This window comes from Lepisosteus oculatus, chromosome 5 (assembly GCF_040954835.1).
Source record: "Lepisosteus oculatus isolate fLepOcu1 chromosome 5, fLepOcu1.hap2, whole genome shotgun sequence".
NCBI lineage: Eukaryota > Metazoa > Chordata > Actinopteri > Semionotiformes > Lepisosteidae > Lepisosteus > Lepisosteus oculatus.
In genome coordinates, this window is record NC_090700.1 from 7797575 (window position 1) to 7821784 (window position 24210).

A 24210-nucleotide genomic window follows, 5' to 3' on the forward strand; every position below is an offset into this window, starting at 1 on the left:
TGATGGTTTTGTAGCAGAGGCAAATTGATACTAAAGAAGATTGTTTAAGGTTGAAACAAATCATTAACGACTGTACCTTGCCTTTGAGGAACAAATTATCTGCAGTTTGGACTTAGCAGGGTAATAAATGAATTCTAAGAAATAAAGTTAGAATTTGCCCAAAATGCCATACTGTACTTCTCATCTTAAAAGAATGAAGCCAGTGAATGACATTTAAAACAAAAGTTTCAGGAAGAAATAATGCAGTATTATGTTTGCTCAAATTGTGAAAACAATCCTGTACTGAAATGATTTTGTTATCTTTAATATGTTCAGTTCACCTCTGAAACTTAATATGACTTTTTGATTTTACTTTGTCCCAACCTGACCTGCACAAAGATAACTTACTCATGCTAGACTGGATTAGGATAAACAAGAGCTTCTGCAAGGTCTGACAGCTAAACTCTGAGTCCTCCCGAGTGGATGTGATGCCAGGCATGGCTTTTAGTGTGGTCAGAACAATTACGTTACTTGATGGTTTATCCAAAATGACAACCCTTTCTTAATGTTGACTAAACCCAGTTTAACTTTTTTTTAAAATCTTTGTACTGTAACTCACCAATAATTTTGATAATCTAATAATCTCCACACATCTGACATCAAATGAGAGTCAAATGATCTAATGCTTGTCTTTCGGGTTTTGTGGGTAATTTCGCAGACTGTACAGTTGTGGTTATAACATATGAAGCAGAGTGTAACACCTCCTGTGAAGACAGTGGAACAGTAGAGAGTCAAAGACCCACTTTTAACTGTTTCTAAAAGTAAATACAGTATTTATTTGTATACAGTATGAACATCCATTAAATAGTGTTTACTAAAGTATACCCATAAATATTTGGCATATTTTAGTAAGTCAAAGTACACATGACTAGCAGAGTGCAGGGTGGTGCTGTATAAGCATTTACATTAATGATTCTCTATTCCTTTGTCTGTTACTACTTTAATGAAAAGGCTATGGAAGTATACTTGTGTAAATGCTAAGGGAGCATACTCACTCCTTGTTTTGCAGTGCTACATTTCAAGTAAATAATAATATTTCCATTTCAAGGAAAAAATGACACTACAGAAAAAGACTAAGTGTACTGAATGTTCAGCACTGATTATTACTATTTATATGTACCCACTCTTGCAATTTTTTTATATTTTACATACAGGATATCCAGTATAGACTTTATTATACAGTGTATATTGCATACTGTACTTTTCTAAGACTTTTTTTGTGTCTAAGTGCATTACTGATATAGAGTGTCCTCTTTTTGTGACTAAAGTGCAGTGCTCTTCCATTTTGGTGCCCAAGTAAACGAAAAGCACAGTTAGTTTGATTTTTTTTTACTTAATAAAACTTTTTCTGTGGATTTTTTGTAAACTGTAATTTGTTCTGACTGTGCAGAGCACAAATCATCATGCTTTGTGCCCCAGCTGTGCCTCCCATTTGCATGTGTTTCCAGGTAAAAAGATTGCTGTTATTAAAAGATTTGAATCATTTTCATGGCTTGTGCATTTGACAGCACATCCTGCTGAATAGAGCAGTAATTTCCTTACTATGTAATTATCGATGCAAATTGATTTTTATTAAATCCATGCATGCATATCAATAGTTTGCCATAAACGTGAAGCTGCTATTAATGGCTTAGGAGTAAGACTGTGAGAAGAATTTTAATAGAACTTGACTGCCATTCCAGTGTCACAAAATACCATCTGTCCTCTGGTGATTTTGTCAGCTTGAGTGAATATTAAAGAATGAAGACTTTGTTAAATTTGCATCTTTTTTGGATGTATTTACAGTTAGCAATGTTCACTGCCTTCATTTTTATAACTGAGTAGTTATGTACTCTCTCTATTAAATGTTGGGGATACTTGTACCACAAACTGAATATATTACTATATATCTTTATTATAGGAAGTCAAATCTGATCAAATACAGTCATTTTATTGCAAGGTAGATTATATGCATGTATTTTGTTTTTGTATACTGTATATTGTGTGTGTCATTCAGGTGCAAAAATTCAGAATATGAAAATGATGAGAATTGCCAACATTGTAGGCTTAACACATTATACAGTTTGAATTGAATTACAGTATATCAGTTCTAAATTACTGTATGCCTTTTACAGTATGCTCCATTCTGTACAAAGTCTTCAAAACTAATTGTTGGGACAGATTCCAAAACAACTGAATTATATACAGTACAGTACATATATTCATTTTATTCTCAATTGAATAAATTAATGTAAAATGAATGGGGAAGGAAAGATATGACCCTTTGTCAATCTATCAAAGCTGAGTTTTTGTGAATGCATGGTTCATTTTCTGCAACATTTGGCAGTGTTTAAACTTGTCTTTTGAGAACGCTTTTGCATTTAAAGGCTGATGAAACATTCTCAAGGCTGTTTATTTCATGCTGATGACTTCAAACACAGCAGTTGATGATTTCCCAGTGGATGATGTGATAATTTTGGTTGTTGATTCAACTAATCTCACCTGAGGAAAGCAGTTTACTCCCCAGGATTTTCAATCAGGCCTGTGCCAGGTACCATGTTTTCAGTTTTAAATTGAATATCCTTTTGGAAAACTGACAATAGGGCATCTACTTTATGTGTCTGATACTTCTAGGTGGCAGATGGGGGGTTTAAATTATTGGATCTGAGCATGTTTGACATCCAAGGTCTGAATATGAGGCTACACTTTTCACAATAATTCTGTACAGGGTTGTTGTATACTGTACAATTTTAATATATATATAAAGTTTCTGACATTGAATGTTCAGATGCTTTTTCTGCACTAGTATTAAACAGAACTGTTACTGTTTTAATGAAGTCCTTGGTATCCATAGCAACTTCACAGCAAGCTTCCAGAATGCACAAAGGTTAAATATAACAGGTTCAATTTTGAAATAGTGAAAGCCTCTTTGTATGTTTTTTATTAAAACAGCCAAAGCATTTTATTGTTGTTATAATGTAAGATCTGTTGTTTTACTTGAACAAGTGTGTGTTAAAGAAGGAAGCAGCTTTACTGCAGTGCTGAAGGAGCTCCATGCAAGGTTGATGAAACAGAATGTTTTAATTAAAATATGTATTTGGAATTATCATAATGAATTTATCTGTGACGTGCATGGTAGTGCAGTGTTAGTTCACTTCTAGTTTAATGTTATTGTCCTGAGTAAGTTTATATTTTTTTTTATCAGGAGAAAACAGAGCTAAGCAAGTCGTATTTCCTGTTCTGAAATACAATTTCTTATAAAAATTCAGTTTGCATTTTGATCATCAAAAGTTTAACAGACAGCTATTAGGTCTCTGAAACATTTCCTTGCATGCATGTGATCTAGGGACCCTCTCAAACATCATATTTCTGGATGAATATACTGTACTTAATGTGCTGCATTTATTATTAATCTATTGCTATCTGTCAACTGAGATAGATGATATCAGAAAACATACAGTTGGCTTGAAGACTGCATTTGACTGTAAATACAGTAGATATCTTTAAAACATTAAAGAAGTCCAGAAAAGATAGTCAATTACAGTATATATCATTGCACAAATTCAATGTCTTTTTTATCACACAGCTGATCAAAATCACCAGGAGGATAAAGATGTCCTGTACAGAATATGAATTTGTTTTGTTAAAATGGGCTTAGGGGTTGCTTTACATAGTACCATTAAGGGTTAAAGCATTTGTGAAATGATTTTATAAAGTTGTGTTTACTCTACAGTATGTATTCAGATAACGCTGCAGAATCAAGTGGATTTGACTTTCCTTTAAATAACTGATACATCTCTTTTTTTAATTTGGAAAAAAAAGTATTATTATTGCTAGTAGCTGGTGTGTTATATATTGCTTTTCTTTCTTTTAATTTTGACAAACATGCCATATCGTAATACACTTCACTAATACAGTATATACAGGCTACACACAATATCTGTTTTGGTATTATGTTAGACATCTCATTTACAGTAAATCCATTTTATGTTATATGTACAGTAACCTGCATGACTGCTAGTTTGGTTAAGATATAACTATTCCGTTTGCACTTTCCATTTTTTTCATAGCATGAATATGATTTTTAATTTGCAGCATGGTATAAAGCAAACCTTTATTTTGATATATGTTTTACATATTCATTGTCTCATTTTTTCTTGATTCTTATATCATTTTAACCAATGTTTAGAATGGTGTAATTGTGGCATGAACATCAGTGGCTTGATACACATTCCACTTGGATTTATGACCGCTCGAGGAAAGAGCCAAATTTGCAGATACTTGATTTAGATTAAGATTAATATTAAAATCTGAAACTCTTTTTTGATTCTTTCCTATTACTACAAAAACACACATCTTTATATAAGAATTAGGAAACAATAACACAAAATTACAGTGTAGTGGTATTTAATCTTTTGTAGTATGTAATCTATCCATTTCGATTACCAAATTGTCAACTTTGTAAATTTGTGTTTTAATAGACTAACTTTTGCAATTGCAAATATATTGCACTGTATGAAGTTACTTTGATACAAGAAAAAAATTATTAATTAAGATAATGTGTTTGAGACTAAAGTCAGTAGTTAAAGGGTACTATTTTGCTCAAATGAAAATCCATCAACTGCTGTTAAACAAGCAGTTTTTTAAATGTTATTAGTCTTGTAGTTAGGTATTAACTTAACAAAAATATTTTTAGCACAATATAAAAGTAGTTTATGTTAAAGTCTGACAGAATGAATAGGACTGTTTAACAGCACAAAGCACATGTTGACAGATGCACTATCACTGTTGTTCCTTCCACTTTTGCAACTAGTCGGTTTGTCAGCATGAGTGTGACAACAATTAGACGTCCCTGTTTGCACCATGCCTTTTCTCCTTCACAGTCATTCAATGACAAGCGTAAAAAGAACTTCATCTTTTCACGAAAATTCCCATTCTACAAGAACAAGGAGCAGAGTGAGCAGGAAACCAGTGACGCTGAACGTAAGTACTGTACACCTCCGAAGGGTTGTGTCTCACAACAAGCCACACAACACTGGATGAGAAATTCACGACCCATGCACCTCGACACAGCTACACGTAGGCAGGCAGCGTAGGGTACTGTAGCACTGCTGGGACCTGTGTCTGGTTGCACTCTGGGCTCCACTGAAATGTTAGAAGGATCCAGTTCTGTTCAGCATCTGTTTACAACTTGTAATGAGCAGTGACTGATGTTTTCCTGTTAACCTCTTTTGCTTCTGTGTCAGCATGCTTCTTAAAATACGTTGGTGTGCAGCATGATAACATTTGCTTTCACATTTGCTTATTGGAACCCTCACCTTAATTATACTAGTTTGAATCTGACCCTGTGCTAAGAGCATCCTATAAACTTAACATACTGTATACATGCTGATTACATTGAAATCAATCTTCCAAATCTGTAAAAGCATTCTAATATACAGAGGTGGAGCAATTGACTCAAAAAAATAAATTCTGTTTTTAAAGAAATTATAAACTGAACCACCAAGTATGTGGCAGCATTGACTGAAGTCTTCCATATTTCTCTAAGGAAGAAATAAATTGTGACATTTCTTTTTTCTCAAAAAACAAAGGTGCACTGACTCATTGCCTCAGTGGTAATCAGCTCTTGAGCAGAGCTGACTTTTCTAGCGCTGGGTGGAGTGGAGATCCAGACTGCTGGTCAGGTCAAGGCAGAATCGACTTTAACTCCACTGACTTCTTCCTTCCTCTTCTGCGGTTATTCCTCTTCTCTCTCTTATGGCTCTCTCTGGGGACTGCTGTGTAGGACATGCCTGGAATAGGTGACGACGGGTATGGGACAAAGACACTGCGTAAGTTCTCAGGAATGGTCACTTCTTTAATTTCCAACTCTTTGGTTCTGTTACGTTTTGTTTTTAACACTTTCCCTTGACAAGGTCCTACCTGTTGGCATGCACAGATAGATTTACTGTATGTTTGAACTTAGTCTTGAATGTCCCCCATTTTATTTTCTTGTTTTTACTTCTTTTTCTGCTTATATTTTCACCCGGTTATTTCAAATGTTCCTTTTGCATGACACTACAAAGAAAAGGCACAGGTCGCTTTGAGATAGGGCTTCTTGTTCTGTGTCTCTGATTTATTTTATAGAACTTCTGTTCATAATGTCTCTCTTTTGTCCCCATACTCAAATACAGTACAAAGCTTTATTTGTGTGAATCTTGTCTTGGCCTTCATTTAAATGTAAATATTTGTGCCACCTTGAAGGGAAAGGGCGGCAAGCAATGTTTTAAAAATTCTATTACAGGTCTGTGCTGGTCTCTCATTTTTAATGAGCTCCTGACTGCAGTAATTCAGTATTTGAAAAATGAGGTGAACAAAAAATTAAAAAATAGATGAAATACCACAATTCTTTTTTGAACATATCATTATTGACTATTATAGTGGATTCTTCACATAGTGTCCCATTGAACACATGGCAGAAATATAGCTTCCCCTTCAAAAGTGGACATTTTTAGTATTCATCTACAGCTTTGTTCTTTCTTTCTATTTTTTCTAACTCAAAATGGTCCATACACTGAATCCTACAGTATGTTTGAACTACTCAGAACTCTATGTCTTACTTTGTATTTGTATAGATAATATGATTGAAGACATATTTACTTAAAATGCCCATTAATGTTGCAGTTTGTTTATCATGTGACCTTTAAAAAATACTGAAGCTGTATGCGCTATGTTCTAATGCATGATGACTATATACCTGTATTCGATTTTTTTCTTGTCTCATACAGTAATATATCACATAATATATTACATCATTACTGCACATACATTAGCCTATTTTATACTACTTACTAACACCACAGAATGTATTGTGTTCATTCTTTTCAAAATATAATCTTTTTAAATATGGTATATTATATTTATACAGTAATATTACAGTTTCTTATTGTTTTTAACTGTTTTTTTTTTTATAAAAGTCCTGTACTTTTGTGATGGTTCTTCCTTTTTGCCAGGGTATGGTCATCAAGACATTTTATCCCTTTGACATACATGCTCAACTTGGGCTAGATTCATTGTCTACTAATGGTTTTAGACTTTGTGACTTCCCTGAACTATTTTTGTTCCCTCATCAGTCTGACAGCTGTTGTGTACACCCCAAAACAATTGCATTAAACTCACATAATTTCAAAAGAACATGAACAATGATTACAGTATGTGTGATTATTATCCATCAATAATGCTGTCAACCTTTAATAGACTGACTGAAAGTAAATTTACATTGTTAAAATAAGGATAAAGAGTAAAAACAAATGTTTTTTCATCCTATCAAGCCAAGGGTCTATTTGTATTTGGGTTAAAGGGGATCTAACCAAATATTAAATAAAAAGCAGGTATTTAATGTATATTTTAAAATTTGATGGTGCAACAATGGTTAATAAAATGCTTTATAATGACATTTGTTAATGGAACCATTAAACTATGCTCGCAATTTCAATGTAAGGAAAAGGGTTAAGCTTCATTTGCATTAAAAAATAATAAAATCTCATTGGTTTGTCTTATTTTAAACTACAGTATATACAGTACAGTAAATACATTTTTCCAGGATATGACGTGCTACTGTATGTACTGTATTTGCTTCGATTCGTGTTATACGTTTTCTGAGGCAGGCCAGAATTGAAGTGATAGAAGTGGTTTGGTTAAATCCTAAAAAAGGTGATTAGAGGGACGAAATGTATGGAGAGCGTTTGACATAACTCACCTAGCAGAGAGAATGACGACCTAGTTGTGAGACTGCCTGAACTCCCCTTCTCTAATGCGAGTATTGAGCCAGGGAGCTGCTACAAGGGTGTAGATGAGGGGACAGCAGTGAAGTCCAGGGTGTGAGATAAAGTACATATATACTGTACAGTGTACATGTACAGTACTGTAGATAATCAGAAGTGGGTGAAATTAGGCTTTAACCTTCCTACTGAACTGCTATTTTAAACTCCACTGATACACCTGCTTGTTCTAACAATACCTATGCATTAAGTGTCAGACAAAACTCACAAATGCACCCTGTCTGCTTTTAATTTTATTTCCAACTGTAATGATCTGGCAAAGGAATGTGATCTTTCTCTTATGCCTTGACACTACACTATACTTACAGTATATTACAATAAATAAGGTAAAGGGATTCTTCACCTTTATATTTATATTATATATATATATTTATAAGGACCATGCCCATTCTTAAAAAAAAAATGTTTTAAAATTTACCAAAATTAAACACATTATTTCCCTGTAGTTTTTTAGGTTTTTTGTACAGTTTCCAAATCCTATTTTTTACCTTGTCCTCATTTTAAAGATCCAGTGTGGACTTGTATTAGCAGAACAGCACAATATACTGTATGGTAGGTACTGTATGCTGTACCACCAAAATACTTTTTCTTTAAGGATAAAGAGATTGGAGCATTCTTTGAAAATGTTACAAAAATATTAGTTCTTTATTACATCTGATTAGATGTCTTTGCAGGTTTTAGGAGTGCTAAGGTCAATGTTATGTCAATCAGTTTTTGTATTCGCATTTCACTGTCTGATCAAACGCTGCCCTTAGTATTTCCATTTATAAACACTAAAATGCAGCATCACAGGGAATCAACACAGAAAGAAAAAAAAATAATAGCAGCAATAATAATGATAAATACTATATTACAGTTCAAATTATTGGTATAGACTGGGCAAATCCTGAAGCTTATGTCAAAATAGACATTATTGAAACATTATCATCATGTGACTTCAGTTTTTGAGACAGATCACTTGGAAAGTGTAAAACCTTTTGGTATGCATTTTGTCTTTTTTCTCTAAGATTAGAGCACACACACACACATATATATATAAGTTAAAAGTCACATTGCAAAGTAGTAATGGCAACGCTGACCTTGAATACAGGGATGCTTATAGTACTTTTGAAACAAGAATTTTTTTAGCATACCACACAGTTGACATTGTGTTTCCTGAAACCTTTATCAGCAGAATCTATCCTTTCTACAGAGGGTCAGCCACAGGAGATACTACTTTGAGTGCAAGAAGTTCACAACAGGGGGTAAACGTGTTCACTGATAGAATATAATGGGACGAGTGATGTATAACCTGTCTTTTTAGAGCACCGAAGCTGTTTATCACAGGGAGATCAATGGACACATGTGAATGGTTATCTGTGCTGTGCCATGGCTTCACTGTTTGATTGATCTTTGATGGGAAAGAGGCCGTAATTACCTGCACAGAGCTACATTTTTTAATGTACATAGAGTTTCTGTGTGAATGAAAATATTATGTTCAACAATTTTTGTGCTTAGACAAACTGCACTTTTTGATCAACTCCCTTTCAGATAATACATTTTAGCACCTGCATTCAAAAGCTGCAGCAATGAAGGGTTTGAGTATGGCAAACAAATGTGATAGAAGTGGCCGTTGTTTTCTATTCATGTGTGTTCTATCATTTTATCTGTTTATCCTAGTGAGCATGAAACACTGTACAACACCAGAGAGAAAATGAAATTGTACAGACACATCAGCAGGCATTTGATTACCTGATATCACCTTTATGATTTTTCTGTTTCTTTCCTATGTGCTCCCTCTTCCTTTTGTGTCTCTGTCTGTACCAAACCAAATTTAAATACCGTGAAACTTGGATGAATACCCAAAATGTGTGTGAAAATAATTTACTTCACATCAAAATGATATCGGCTAACGCTTCCTGTTCTGAGAATGCTGGACATGTGAATCACGTTCGGAAGTTTTTTTTTTCATTTTGTCTTTATATTCATTTTTACAAAGACTGCTGTTTATAATCGTAGATCTGCTTCACATAATGGACGTTGTCGACTTAATATTGGACATAATATATCATAATACTGGATTGTGTCAATATCCCATACCTATGCATGTTTTTTATACCACCAGGGAGTCAAGAGGACTTGATTCTTTCCTATGAGCCTGTCATTAGACAAGAAAGTAAGTGGCTTTTACACAAAACTTTTGAAAGTAGTATATAATGATTGTTTTATTTTGTTTACATTCTTTTTTCTTAACTATTTAAAGTTTATCATTCTAAAACATGTCTTACTTTTGTTGGAATCTTTCGTAATCTATACATTCCTGAATAGGACTCATGACACGGACATTTGAGTCGTAGATATTGCATGTCTCTGATTAACCATTGTAGAAAAGAAGCTCATAGATGGCCTTGGAAAAATGGGCCATGATCTGTCAGTGAAAAGCAAGAGGCAAAAATAATATTTGTATTGTTAGTTTCTTCTACTGCCGTCTCTTTGTTCAAATAATTAATTTATATTGTGTAATTCCCAGATAGAAATCCAGATTATGTGAGTCATTTCTCAAAAGGAAATTAAGAGTGTGATTGAACATTATCTCTGTTAAATCTGTTAAGGATATTATTATTAATAATATGTACAGTAATGTAGTGCTTTGTGTATGTCTTTATTTTCCTAATAGTCAACTACACCAGACCTGTTATCATCCTGGGTCCGATGAAGGACAGGATTAATGATGATCTAATATCTGAATTCCCTGACAAGTTTGGATCATGTGTGCCACGTAAGTACAGTACAAGCCTGACAATGCAACAGGTTCTAATACTCAACACCTCCAGCCTTTTTCATTGTTTACCTTATTGGGTTTACAGTATGTATTGCAGATTTGATAAACATTTTTGTTTCATTTTTGTTTTATTTGACTTTTGTCAAAATGTCTTTTTACAATCCGTTTTCAAAGTGAGCATAATTTTAAAGAGCATTACAGTGAGATGAATTCAGGAAACAGATTTTCTCTTGCTTTGGCTTTGAATGCACAGTACAAGATGAAAAGGAAAAGGGGACATTTTTCCTCTTTCATGACAAAACAGCTGCTATTGTTAGTGAAATTAGTAGAAGTGATTAATAGGAACATTTTAAGTTAGTAACATTTAGTTTGTGACTGAGTATAAATGGAATTACAGGTTGAGCTGTACATGTTGTAGATCAATGTAATTTTTGAATACTGTATACTGCATTGTATACTACATGGTAAACAAAATGAAGGATTATCACATAAGATTATTACATTAATATTACTGTTTAATTTTTTGCTTCAGCAGTTTCTCTGAACAGTAAATGAGTTGTTAACAGTAAATTTTTTCATGTGCAGTGTGATGGTGAGTAGAGGCCATGCTTTATCATTGTGGCGCTAGAGATGGCATAACCTACTGTATATACTGTATGCAATCTCTATGGCTGTCAACATCCCATGTTTCCATCGTGACCCTTGTGCTATTGTAAGTGACAGTGCTGCCTCAGACATTATTAGGGACTACATGCTTAGGTATATGTTTACCATCTCACTTCCCTGCTGTTTATAATATTTCAGACTTGGGGTTAATTTTTTTCATTTTTTATTATTGTTATATTATTATTGTTTCTCCTTACCTTAAATAAAACATTTTACAGTATTGATATTGTGTACACAAATCCACAATTATCTGTGTAGTTCACATAAATGATACCATACAACACTGTTCCCTGCATTGATAGTTTATTTAATACACTTTGCATTATCTAACCTGAGAATAATACCCTTAGCTTTCCTTGTATAAAATGCAAACACAGACATCAACAATTCACTCTGGATAAACACAAGTTAGAAAGTATTACCTGTAAGAGGATGTCTTACACACCGAATGACTGTTTATTGTTCTCCATAATGTAGATCCCAATGAAACTGTCCATCCTTTCCTTTCTTTTTGACCTTCAGCTTTAATTTCTGTATTTATCTTTTTATTTATTTTTAACACCTAAAAAATGCAGCTAACTTTTCAGGGCGCTTGGGTAAGTAAGCAAATTAGTCATTAGTACAGAAAAAATAGCAAACAGTTTAAAACATGTAGAAATGCAATAGTTTTTGATGTGGTAGTTTGATTCTTAATCTTTGATATCTGGAAATTGCACCCTGCTTCTATAGGGGCAAATGCTAATTTATTTGCTATTTAGATAATGCAATTATCTAAAGTGAGCTTATGCAAAGAAAGATATAGACTGTGGACATAGACATACAGTATTAGATATTCAACATATATATATATAAATATTTAAAGTACTGTAGATGAGAGAGTTTTCCATAAAATCTGTAATATTAAATTGTTTCATCCTCCAAATCATTTTTGGATAACCTGTTCCATCTGCTCTTTGCATAAACTGCAAACCTACTGTGTCACTGTGATGTTTCAGAAATTGGTGTTTAGCTTTCTTTGGCTGAGACATTTATTATATTATATAAAATGCCTACATTCGTTCTAATTACTTTTGCTTTTGCTTTGTTGTTTTACATGTGATCATCTTTATAACCAAGATATCATGCAGCTTTCTAAAAGTTAATAGTGCTGAACCTCATAGAGTGCTATAATTAGAAATGATTTTAAGAGAAGCCACTCTAGTGTGTCATGGACGTAATGAGCTACTTTATTCTAGGAGCTGTTGAGGTTTTGAAACTTTTAATATTAGGCTGTAATTTTAATAGTAAAATATTTTATGTGAAACAAACATTAAGCATGTCTATACTTAAATGTATTTCTAAGTGTCCACATGTATGATCTTTGTTATTCAAAAATTAATTCACAAGAATATGCAAACAATGTACAGTGTACAATTAGAAATTCGTTATTTCATAGCCTCGGTATAAAGTAGCTTCATGGCTTTATATTTTTGCATGGTAACTCATTCAGGCGAGTTTCAATTTTCTTAGCATCTTCTGAATCAGAAAGATGCTTTCCTGTATTGACAGTTTTCAGGACATATCACCCTAAATTTACTCGCTATAATATAGACAATTGCAGATTTGAGCAAACTGCTTATACTTCGACTGTAATTAAATGCAGAAACCGCATTATTGTTACATTTTGTATAAGGCTTTATATTTCGTTTGTACTTTAAATAAATCATTTTTTATTGTCTGTTTTTTGTACATACTCTATTTCTTCTTGTGCAGTTGTCAGTTTTCATTTACTGTATACTTATTTAGCATTTCAGAAATTAAAAAATAATTTAAATTAATTGGGAATTAAAGTACAGGTTATACAGCATATCAATATTCTACTTAATGTCAATGCATGAGGCTACATTCCAGCTTTAAGCATTACCCCACAGTTTTTTTTTCCTTTGCAAATGTCCGTTTGATATTTTTGTTTTTGATGATGGATGTTAGGCAGGGCAGGGGGCAGCTATTTTTGCTGTAGTAGTTATACGATATGGCAAATACAAAACGCCAACAAAAAAACAACAGAGAATCACTCAGAGCAATCAGAGGTATAAAATGTATGAAGATTAAAACACAACAAAAGAAAGCAAACTGCCACTTTCAGGAATTCAGCTGTACAGCTTTGTCTTAAATTATTTATTAAGGCTAATTGCCGTGCAGATTACATATGTATCTGAAGGATCTGGTTGTGAAGGTTTTAATTTGACAGCACTGTAAAAATAAAGCATACAGCAATCGCATCAGAAATTCATCAGTGGTAAATATTTAATCCATTGCATTCTTAGACTGTTTATGCTGTAGATTTGAAATTCTGTTCAGTCTTGCTGATTTGCCTAATTTCACATTTCCAGAGAATAAAGTCTTATGCTCTTCCTAGATACCACAAGACCAAAGCGTGACTACGAAGTGGATGGGCGGGATTATCACTTTGTCACCTCCAGAGAGCAAATGGAGAAAGACATCCAAGAGCACAAGTTTATTGAAGCTGGACAGTATAATGACAATCTGTATGGAACCAGTGTCCAATCTGTAAAATACGTAGCAGAGAGGGTAAGGGGAAAGTCACAAAGTTGTCATGCTTCACATTTTAATTGGTTTGATCATGTGCAAGGATATGCTGCCCACACATACTACTGAGTGGCTGTTTACCAATTTATGTGATGTTAAACATGCAAGCCACCACCGGTCATTTCCGCAACTAGAAGTGATTCTGAAAAAGTCATTCCTGGAAAGGATATACTGTAGAAAAGATATGTAAATTAAAAATATATATTCAAAAAGCTACAGTATATTAAAAAATTCAGATACCCTAAACTGTAAAAGTGAGCGCATCTGATACACTTCAGTTTCATTGTTTACGTGTTGTTGACATTCTCACAATGAGATGAATCAAAATCAGACTTGTGATCGGAATCACCTTTATTCGCCAAGTATAGTGCATTTCATGTACAAGGAATTGAAATACAGGATTCAGGTTAAGCAAAAAGACAGCTCTGGTTCTGGTTTTAATAGATTGAACATGCCCTTCTGAGGGACGTTTATGTAATAAGTGGGAACCTGGGTGAGAGGGCTGTTCTTTACCTGTGATACTGGTGATAATAAGGTGACAGAGATCATAATTCACCAAAATGTAAAGTACTCCACAACATTCACAGCGAAAGCCTTGATTACCAAGGAGAAATGTTTTGGAGAATGTTTCTGGAAATCTCTGTTTCCACTGTTTAAAGGCTATTAAGCTCTGAGTGTTTGTTAGCCCATATGATAACACCTGACTCACCACCCTCCTGTAAATCATCAGTCTTATCATCACTAGTGATGAGATCTACAAAGGTGATGTCATGAGGGTTCAGTAATGGAACTATTCATGAAATTAATCAGAAATTGTCTAGTGGCATTTTAGCTAGATATTAATTGTAATTGTAAATATAATTCCAAGGTAAATAGTATTTTTAAGATTAGTTTACTTTATTACTATCATATACAGTAATTCCAGTAATATCAGCATTCTTTAGCCCATATTATTTTTATACACCACTTTCTTTGTGTGAACAGAATGAGTACTGATGATAAAACTGTAATAAAATTGTTTTTATTACTAAAAAGCAGATTTAATATACATTATATTCAAAACATGGTGGTAATTATTTACAGATGGATGTTTGGAATATACTCTACATTAATGATGAGTAATGTTGTAATTCTTAAAGCACATGAGGTATGAATTTGTGATCTATTTCTATTCTTTCTGAAGGGAAAACACTGTATATTGGATGTATCAGGAAATGCTATAAAAAGATTGCAAGTTGCACAACTCTACCCCATTGCCATCTTTATAAAGCCTAAATCTATTGAGTCGTTAATGTAAGTAGTTCTTATACTTAATTCCTTTTTTAAGGTATCTTTTTAGGCTTTTCAGTAATGTAACCTTTTATGCCTTTTTATAGAAAAAAATGAATAATGGATAAAAATTACATAGTGACATGTTTGATATCTTGTTGGACAGATGAACAAATTAGACCTTAAACCGACAAAAATAGTATTTTACAGTGTAAAACCAATTTACATGAATTTCCCTACGGGATTAATAAAGTATTATCTATCTATCAAGAAATAAGTGAATGGTTTGCTGCAATGAATGGCATGATTAGTTTTTTTTATTTGCATTGTGAAATACAGTATTTTGTCTTATATTGCCAAACATCGCATTGTTTTTTGTTTTAAATAACCAAATCTCTCATCAGGGAAATGAATAAAAGACTCACAGAAGAGCAGGCAAAGAAAACTTATGATCGAGCCATGAAGTTGGAGCAAGAGTTTGGCGAATACTTCACAGGTAAAGAATGCAGGATATTCTTTGATATAGTTTGATGCATGAAAGAAAGACAGCTCCTGTCTTTTAGTACTAATGTATTATGTTTTATCTCTGTGCACAATTGAAAATAATTTCATTTGCAGTGTTTTTGCATTTTTGTTTTCAAGATAGGAGGTTATTTGGCCCATCTTGCAGTTTAGGAACTAATTGAATATTGTCCAGTTATTTCTTGAAGAAATTCTCCAGTACTTTATCCTTTTTAGAGAGGCATGGTACAGTATGCATTATGTTTCTGTCACTTGAATTGTGAGCTTACAGTTATTAAGAATGTGATCATGCAAGATATGATTGCAAGTATTAGGGAGTATTCAAAAAATAACAGCTGGTACTCTAATCTCACAGTATAAGCATTGAAAGGATCCATTGTCTGGGATGTGTCACTAACACTTCCTCCTGTTTCCTGGATTATTTCATTTATTTTTTACTTTTTGAGCAAAGGCATTAAAGACTCGAATGTTGAGTGTTTGTCTGACTCCACTGTGTTTTCTTTTACAGCTCTTGTTCAAGGAAACACCTTAGAAGACATTTATAACCACTGCAAGTTAGTGATAGAGGAACAGTCTGGACCTTACATCTGGATTCCCTCAAAGGAAAAATTATAAAAAACCCTTGCCAGTGAACTGAGACTGCAACTATAGGAATAATTTGTAATATATTAATTATTATGATGATGGTTATTAATAATGATTATAATAACTACTATTAACAGACTTTTTATTATTGTTGCATATTTTTTTTTCCACTTTCAATATGAATGTTCCTGAATGTACACCACAAAGTGTTAGAAGCTTTTTTGGCCTCAGACATGGACAATTTGTTAATATATTTATTATTATTTAAAAGAAAAGGAAAACTTCAGAAGGATTGACGAGTGAAGAGACTAGGAAACCACCTGGCTCATCTCCTCACCTACTACGTATATGGACGACAACAATATCAGTTTCTTTAGCTTTCCAACTAAGTCTGAGCACTCTTAAGCGCCCTCAAGAAACTCATCACACATTTGTGGTTGAAATAGTGACTTTTCTGTTCTATGCACATCTGTGGCTCCTGGACATTGTCTTTTTTTTTCATTGATTTGTTCATTTTTGTTTTTGTTCTTTTTTGGTTGGTTATGTTTCTAGGAGAAAAAAAAATACTTTATCTATATAAAGATTCTTTATAAACTACAATGATGCTTTATCTAGAATGAACAAATAAAAGGGATACAACTGGGTATAGGAATTTTCACTATATATTTTGGTATTTATATTAATAGAGGGCACAACAGCACAGAAAATATTTATAGTAAAAAATATAACTTTGTAAAAAAGCCGATTTTACTGATGTAAACTAGCGTTTTGTGTTAGATATACAGTACAGTAGTCCTGATGAGTTTGTCTTTACACATTAAATAGAGCTTAGAACCTGTCCGAATGTGATGCACTATAGGAGCAAAAAGTACTTTGCATCACTGATGACCAAAATGGTGACATGGATCCAATGCTGAACTTTATTTCCCCCAAATTGTCCAATTTACTAATATTTTCCAAATATTACAGTTCATTTTTGTTCAATAAAAAAACCTATGCAGGGGCATAAAATATTTCACTTAAGGAGGTTTTTTTACCAATTTCTCGACCGTAATGTGGAACTGTGAGCATCTGCATAAGAAGGGTTATTGTATACAATATATACAATAAAGCAACTATTGTATCTTTTCGAATTGACTATAAATTCAAGTAAGACAGACTTGGAATATATCTGTTTTTCTAAATCAGTGAAAATAAGCAATGTTTCAGTCATTCATCATGAATGTTGTGTTCTTACTCACAACTGGGGAATACAATTGTAGTAGATGATTGGCAGCTACTCTGTATATTTCTGCTAAAGTAAAACACGAGAGATCGAACCCTTTGCAACATTGCCAAATGCATGAAGTCAATACTACCGGATTTGGCTAAATGTATGAGTTTCACTATCATAGATTTGTGACTTGAATAGCTCAAAGTAAGTCTTGGGCTGGGGAAATAAAGCAATATTTGTGCCTCTCTTACAGAAAGCACAAAAATAGATTCAGAGAAACAAGTTAACATGAGAAAAAGGAAAGTGAAAGTGATCAAAGTTCTGAGTTGAACAACAAAAGAATACCGTATAAAAAATTTAAGTTGTGTGAAATCATTTACAAAGGGTACTGTAGACCATTAGTTCCGCTAGATAGGCCCATATTTCATTAATACGCAATTAATAATTTTATTGCATATTAAGCATTTCACTGATTCACATTAAAAAGTCTTTACTCACCCTAAAACATTTTGAGTCAGATGCCATAACACTTAGGCTTTCAGGCTGGCTTATCGGTCTTATTAAGACTCAAACAGGAAAAAAGAGCTAGCTCTTTATGATGATCACATTATGATGATGTGTAGAGGATCTCAGACACAAGCTTATCCCAGTTTGGCTGCTAGGGCAAAAATCAATCAGCACTATTTTGTAGCGAATGTGGTCTATGATGACTCATACTAGATTTACATCTGTTGAGAGTTAGCTGTTTGTATAAAGACATACAGCCTGGTAATTAAACTGTATTCTCCATTTTAATACAGCCTTGTAATTCCATTAGCTGGATCCCTTGACACTTCGGTCATCACTTGCCTTAAAGTGGGTATGGTTTTCTGAAAAGGAAGCAAAGGTTGCTACTGACTCAACTAGTATTCAAACCTAGTATTGCTTATAGTGTCATTTCTTAAGATGGGGAGTTTGATTAATAAAACAGGATCACAAAATATGCAGGAAGTTAATTCCTGTTATTTCCAACGTGGCCACAATTTCAGTAAATAAATTCTTGTCTAACTTCCTATTAAAATAAATGACAGATAATGTCACTATTGCACTCTAAACAAAATCACATCTTTAATAAAATATTGAGGAGCATCTCACACTTGTGTCATCCACATAGAATTCTTACAATATAGCATATCATTCCCAAACAGGTTTATGAAGTATCAGGATGCATTTGAAAGCACTGTTGTTTTTATTTCAATTTTTTTTCTAGGAATACACATAAATATAAATATGTTGTATAAACCAGTAGACGTTATTTCTTTAATGCTGTTTCACTGTAAGTGAAAGAACCCTCTGTGCTCATGCATACTGAACCAAGAACTTGTTTGTATTCCTTTTGCAACATGGTCTAAAAAATAATTTTCTGAAGTTCAAAATGGTACCTGGTTCACATGTAAGGACCTTTATTTTTCTGCACAGACCTTAAATGCTAAATTGTAATGATTATTCACAGTATTGTCCTTTAACATCAGTCTCCAAATTCACTCCTGCTATAAATAGTTGGTTTTTCAGATTTTTACTCTTTCCATAAGGTTGCAAAATACTAGCAGCATCAGGCATGCGAGTACTAGATTAATGTGCAGTTTATTTTAAGAAATATTGTTAACCTAAAATAATTTAAAAATGTGACCTGCTCTTTAAATTTGCATACTGTATGTTTCTTTATACATATATTATATTTATATACAAGCAGAAATTGGCATTTTATGTAAGAAGGGTATTGATGTTTTTTTACTCAGGGCTACCAGATAATGTTTGATAAAGATAAAAAATAAGCATCCTTGGTTATCAAAGTTTATTTGTCAATTAAGGCTATAGGCTTTAGAATACTCAATTTTCAAGACAATAAATATTGCAATGTGCACACTACCATTTCAAAAATATTATGTAGCTGATGCATCTTCCTATTTTTCCTGATTTAGTCATGCAGCCTTTCAGGCTCTCTTACTTTACTATTACATGCTGTGTTTTGCAGAAATAAAGATTTGAAAGATATGATATGGCTAAGTGCAATCTAATTATGGAAAATGAATTGGTTGTTTGTAGGATAACATAATTTACGTTTGTGTTGATATGATTTAATGTGTTGATATGCTTTCCCTTTCAGAGTGGACATTGCACTTAAGAAAATGAAATGTTCTTTCTTCATCTTCATCTGATTTTTAATTGTATTTCTTGCTCTTAGTAAAACATTTTGTACATAGTATACAGCTTTTCTGACATTGTTGGTTTTCCCAAACCTTTCAGTTACTGCGATATACCCATTTAGCCCACTGCTGCTGGAGTTTGTCTCTTACTTTATTTGGTCGTGACTAACTAACTGTCTTTCAGAATTGTTTTACATTTAATATATACAGTCTGTAACATATGCCCTGATTTTTTTCTCCCTTCTGCCCCATTGTGTTAGTACAGACCACCCTTGCAAGCAACACAGTACAAAGATTGGCAATTTTTTGCTTAGTAAGGATATGGTTTCATCATGACTTTCATTTCAGATCAAAGTCTCAAATCACATTTTAAGAATGCATTTCTGCTTTTACCTGGACAGACCAATGACACACATACCTTTGTTGAAGCACACATAAATGCAAGTGGAACTGTACAGTTATTAATAATGGTATCTATTCTTTGGTATTATTTGCATTCTTTTTCAAAAAAAGAAGAGAAATGTCCTTTGCATTATGTTATGTACTCTTGATTGCTTTGAAAAATCACTTTAAAGACAATTGCTTTAGGTATAAATGAAGGTAATATTACTCTACATAGTAGCCATCTGAATTGTAAATTAAAGGTTTGGTGAGACTTTTAAAAAAAACTTCTGTCTTACATTGTGTGGTGTCCTTCCTTGCTGTCCTCTCTTCTCAGTGAGTTTTGGATTGGGTCTTAAATTTATCTTCTTCAGACCAGACTGTTTCCAGTAACAGAGTATTCCACATCATGTGTAAGGAAGTGCACACTAGCATGCAATGTTCGCTTTTCATGCATCATTCATGACACACTTTTCTACTTAATCCGTTTTCTCTGCAAACTAAATTCTACACACCTGAAGAAGGCTCCACGGCCGAAACGTTGTGTTCTCTTTCTTCTTTTTTTCAGCATGGAATAAACCTATTACTTGTTCCTTTGCAGCCTACACATGCTGACACAGCTACCCACCTGAACTAAATTCTACAGTGATTTACGTAGTGATTCTCTTCATTTTTTAATTCATACTTGCTATTCACATTTATGCAATTCTTGCGTGTGGACTATATACAGTATAAATGCATATCATTAGTCACCCCAGTCCAAATCCTCTAATATTTTGTGTGTTTGCTTCCCATAATTATCGTTCTGTGTTTTTATTCCATATAAAATAAAATAAAAATGTGTCAAAAACTGTAGGATAACACATGTAGTGTACGTTACTAAACACATGTAGTGGGGACCATCCTGGTTGCTCAAGCCTTGGTAACACAGTTTTGGTCACAAGCCAAAGTGTTCACAATAGTACATTGTCAGGAGAATTTTCACCACAAATCTGATCTAAGAGACAGATTCTTCACAACAGCACTGATGAAGTTCAATCAATATGTGACATCATACTTTTTAAGTTCCATAGATGCTTTTACTAGACCCTGTTGCTAGGATAATCAAGCAAAAAATTAGACTTTTTTTTTTTACATATTTAAGACCATAAATAGAGCTAAAGATATGTTGAATTAATTCTTTGAAATAACTTATAGAGCAGTAGAGAATACCATAAACCTCCAAACTACACGTATAGTATAAAGTAAATTGTTTCTAAGAATTAAAGAGTGTGGAATTGGAAAATTAAACACCTAACCACTGATGCACATACTGTAGATAATTATTATATTCTCCTTAAATAATTTATTCATTACATTATTATACTTATACTTTTGTTTTAATTTAAAATAACATGGTTGTTTATCTTCTTATTAAAATAAAAAGCAGCTTTTTATTTTTGCACAAAATAAATCTAATGATACCCTATTTACAGAAATTCTAAAACTTTTTTATGCATTTTGCAAATGATTGAGGCAGCTTCAAGCTAATTAAAATGGCCAGTTTTTATGGTGTGGTATCTCAGAATTAACAGTATTACAGTACTTATCAGTCATTATGTTTTAATATGAGGATCTCAGTATTGCCTGCTGGCAACTTGAACACTCGTGCACTGCAAAAACCATAGCTCAGTATTTTGGCCATCAATTCCAAACTCTCTTGGGAGAAACCTTTTCTGTTTCAGCTTTACTGTAAACCTGACTGTCACCAGATTTCCTAAAGAATTATTTGGAGGTTGTTGTGGCAAAGAGTATTTCCATACATCCAATCTACTGCATGACATTTATCAGATTTTTTTTTACCTTCCTGCATTTGGATTTTTTGTTAAACATATCAAAATAATAAATTTTGTATTTATTTGAAATCCCTAATATAATTAAATATGGATGCTGCCTTTAACCTACAGCACAATGTTAATGTTTTTCATCAAGCATTTTTTGTAAAATGCTGTGGGAGACAGGCATGATTTCACAGATGGGAACCTGAAAAGCAGCTTGTGTCTTTCATACTTCATGAAACAATGAAATATTGGCCTTGTTATGGAGCTCCGGGTTTTACTGGATGCTCTGGGGCTATTTTGCCCCATTTGGCCAAGTATTCTGATGCCAAAAATGTAAACAATGTAAAAATTCATGGAGAACTGTACATCCTGTCCAGAAAGGTCTAGAAATTGTAATAACCTGCTGCTAAGGGACAAGCCATGGATCTATGAGGCATAGAGTGCACCCACGTGCTGGGCAAGAGTGAGACTAGCAAACCTGAAGGCAGTGTGCAGACAGGGGAAGTGCACTGTGCTGCACACACACAGGGGAACTACACAGGCAGCATGCACTTGGGATCTGCACAGCAGCTGAGCACACAGCTTTGTGTTGTAGCCAGCTGGAGATCCAGGGAAGCACAGATGTGAATGCAGAGAGACAGCTGGGCTGTGGTGGGCTAGGGAAGCAGGAAGTAAGCAGTCCGAGATCATGATCGAGCAGGCAGGGGTCAAAGCCAGTCAATCACAAAGCTTAAGCTTAGAGGAGATTTCCTCAGAGTAGTTGGAGTCAGCAAAGCGAGGGTCAGATCTGGGAGGACATACAGCAGTAGAGAAACCAAAAAGGGAATATATGGGAGATGAGGTCAAAGCAGGCCAGGACCCACCCCATGATAAACACTGTAGAGATATCAAGCCAAGGAGTGATTCAGGAATGAGGTAGTTACAAAGCAGAGGTTAGGATTCCAACAATGCATGGGGTTAAAACAAAGCTACTGTATGATCTCAAATCTCAAGAGGCTCAGAGACTAAACCCCTCTTAAGAGTAAGAGTTTTTTATTCTGAACCACCTGAAGGGAGCGTGATTGTAAATCATTTCCAGGTGGTCCAGGTCAACTGTCAATTGGTATCTGTTGCAACCGATGCTGAGAGACAGGTTAGAAGGTTATGTAACTAGCTGCCACATTAATGCTCGTTCTCTCTGCCACTCATCAGTAAAGGCGAGCATGACAGAAATGAATAAAACTACAGTATGCTAATTGATTGTAAGTGCTGTACAATATTTAACTTCTAACACAGCCTAGCCATCTTTTGCCACAGCTTATTTTAGATAATTAATGCAAAACAACCTGAGATACAACACTTCTTGTGACATCTAATGTCTTTAATGGGGCTTAATGGTAAAGATATTTTTTGCTTTCATGAAGGAAGTTTAACAAAACCATGCCTCATCAGACTTACCACTGAAAGTTTCACACAAAAGAAGAGAAAGCACTGATACAAGTCTGTTTGACAAAGTGTTATCTAATGAATCTTCAGAAACATCTGTTAAAAATAAGCTCCATTCATGAAAATACAAATATTTTAAACTGTCTATGTAAGAAAAGCCAAAAGTGACTTATTTCATGAAGCACTGTCATCCCTTCCTATTAAAAAGATGGATATGCCAACAAACTTTCTTATGAAAACTTTTTTTTCTTCTTTTTGTGATTCCTACAGTATGTTGGTGTGCATTATGTGTATTATAACCATTTTAAGTCTATGGCATATATGGAAAATACATAAATATGCATTCTCTCTCTCAACAAGAGGTGCTTTATAACTGACAGTTTACACAGGAAAGGGATTTTCACTTAAACTAGAATAGAGCTAAATTTCCATATCTAAATCTTGTATTTATATTTGTCACAATAAGACCACACTCTTCCATTTCCTCTAAGATTGTTTATAGACAGTTATTAGTAAAATATTCACTACTAACATCCTCAAGGAAACTGAATTTTGCTACATTTATTGTAAATGCTGCTCACGTTGGAAGTACTTCCAAATCTTTTCCTTAAAATTAAATATTTCAGCACATTTTTTCTAGTACACCAGCAGCATGGGTTTTATTTATTTTAGTTAAAACAACATTTTATTCTCTGCTGTTGTTTCCGACTAACCAACATTGCACTTTATATTCTGTTGCAGGTTTGCCATTTATAATTGAAAAGGTTTGGTCTTTCACTGATCAAATTTAATGTTCTGTCAGGGATCAGACTAAATTAGATCATATCTTCTTGGAGCTCCTGAGAACAGGCATATCCTGGTATTTTCTAGCAATGACATGCATACAGTAATCTCTGTGACAGTAGAACCAATGAACACAAAAGCTAAGACTAGAGGGTCACGACAATAACATCTT

At 33.7% G+C, this 24210-nt stretch overlaps 1 protein-coding gene across 31 annotated transcripts in view; it reads left to right on the forward strand.

The window, feature by feature from the left end:
- dlg2 (discs, large homolog 2 (Drosophila)) overlaps positions 1 to 20376 on the forward strand; it is a 276018-nt gene extending 255642 nt beyond the window's left edge. For 8 of the 31 annotated variants that reach the window (XM_069190023.1, XM_069190018.1, XM_069190022.1 and 5 more), the window contains 8 exons: positions 4902 to 5001; positions 9943 to 9993; positions 10495 to 10596; positions 11841 to 11861; positions 13664 to 13836; positions 15038 to 15147; positions 15528 to 15619; positions 16154 to 20375. In XM_069190023.1, the coding sequence (XP_069046124.1) occupies positions 4902 to 5001; positions 9943 to 9993; positions 10495 to 10596; positions 11841 to 11861; positions 13664 to 13836; positions 15038 to 15147; positions 15528 to 15619; positions 16154 to 16260 (756 nt within the window). In that variant the 3' untranslated portion in view covers positions 16261 to 20375. The other 23 variants (XM_069190025.1, XM_069190030.1, XM_069190031.1 and 20 more) reach the window with 13 other exon arrangements.
- Positions 20377 to 24210: the final 3834 nt, after the last annotated feature.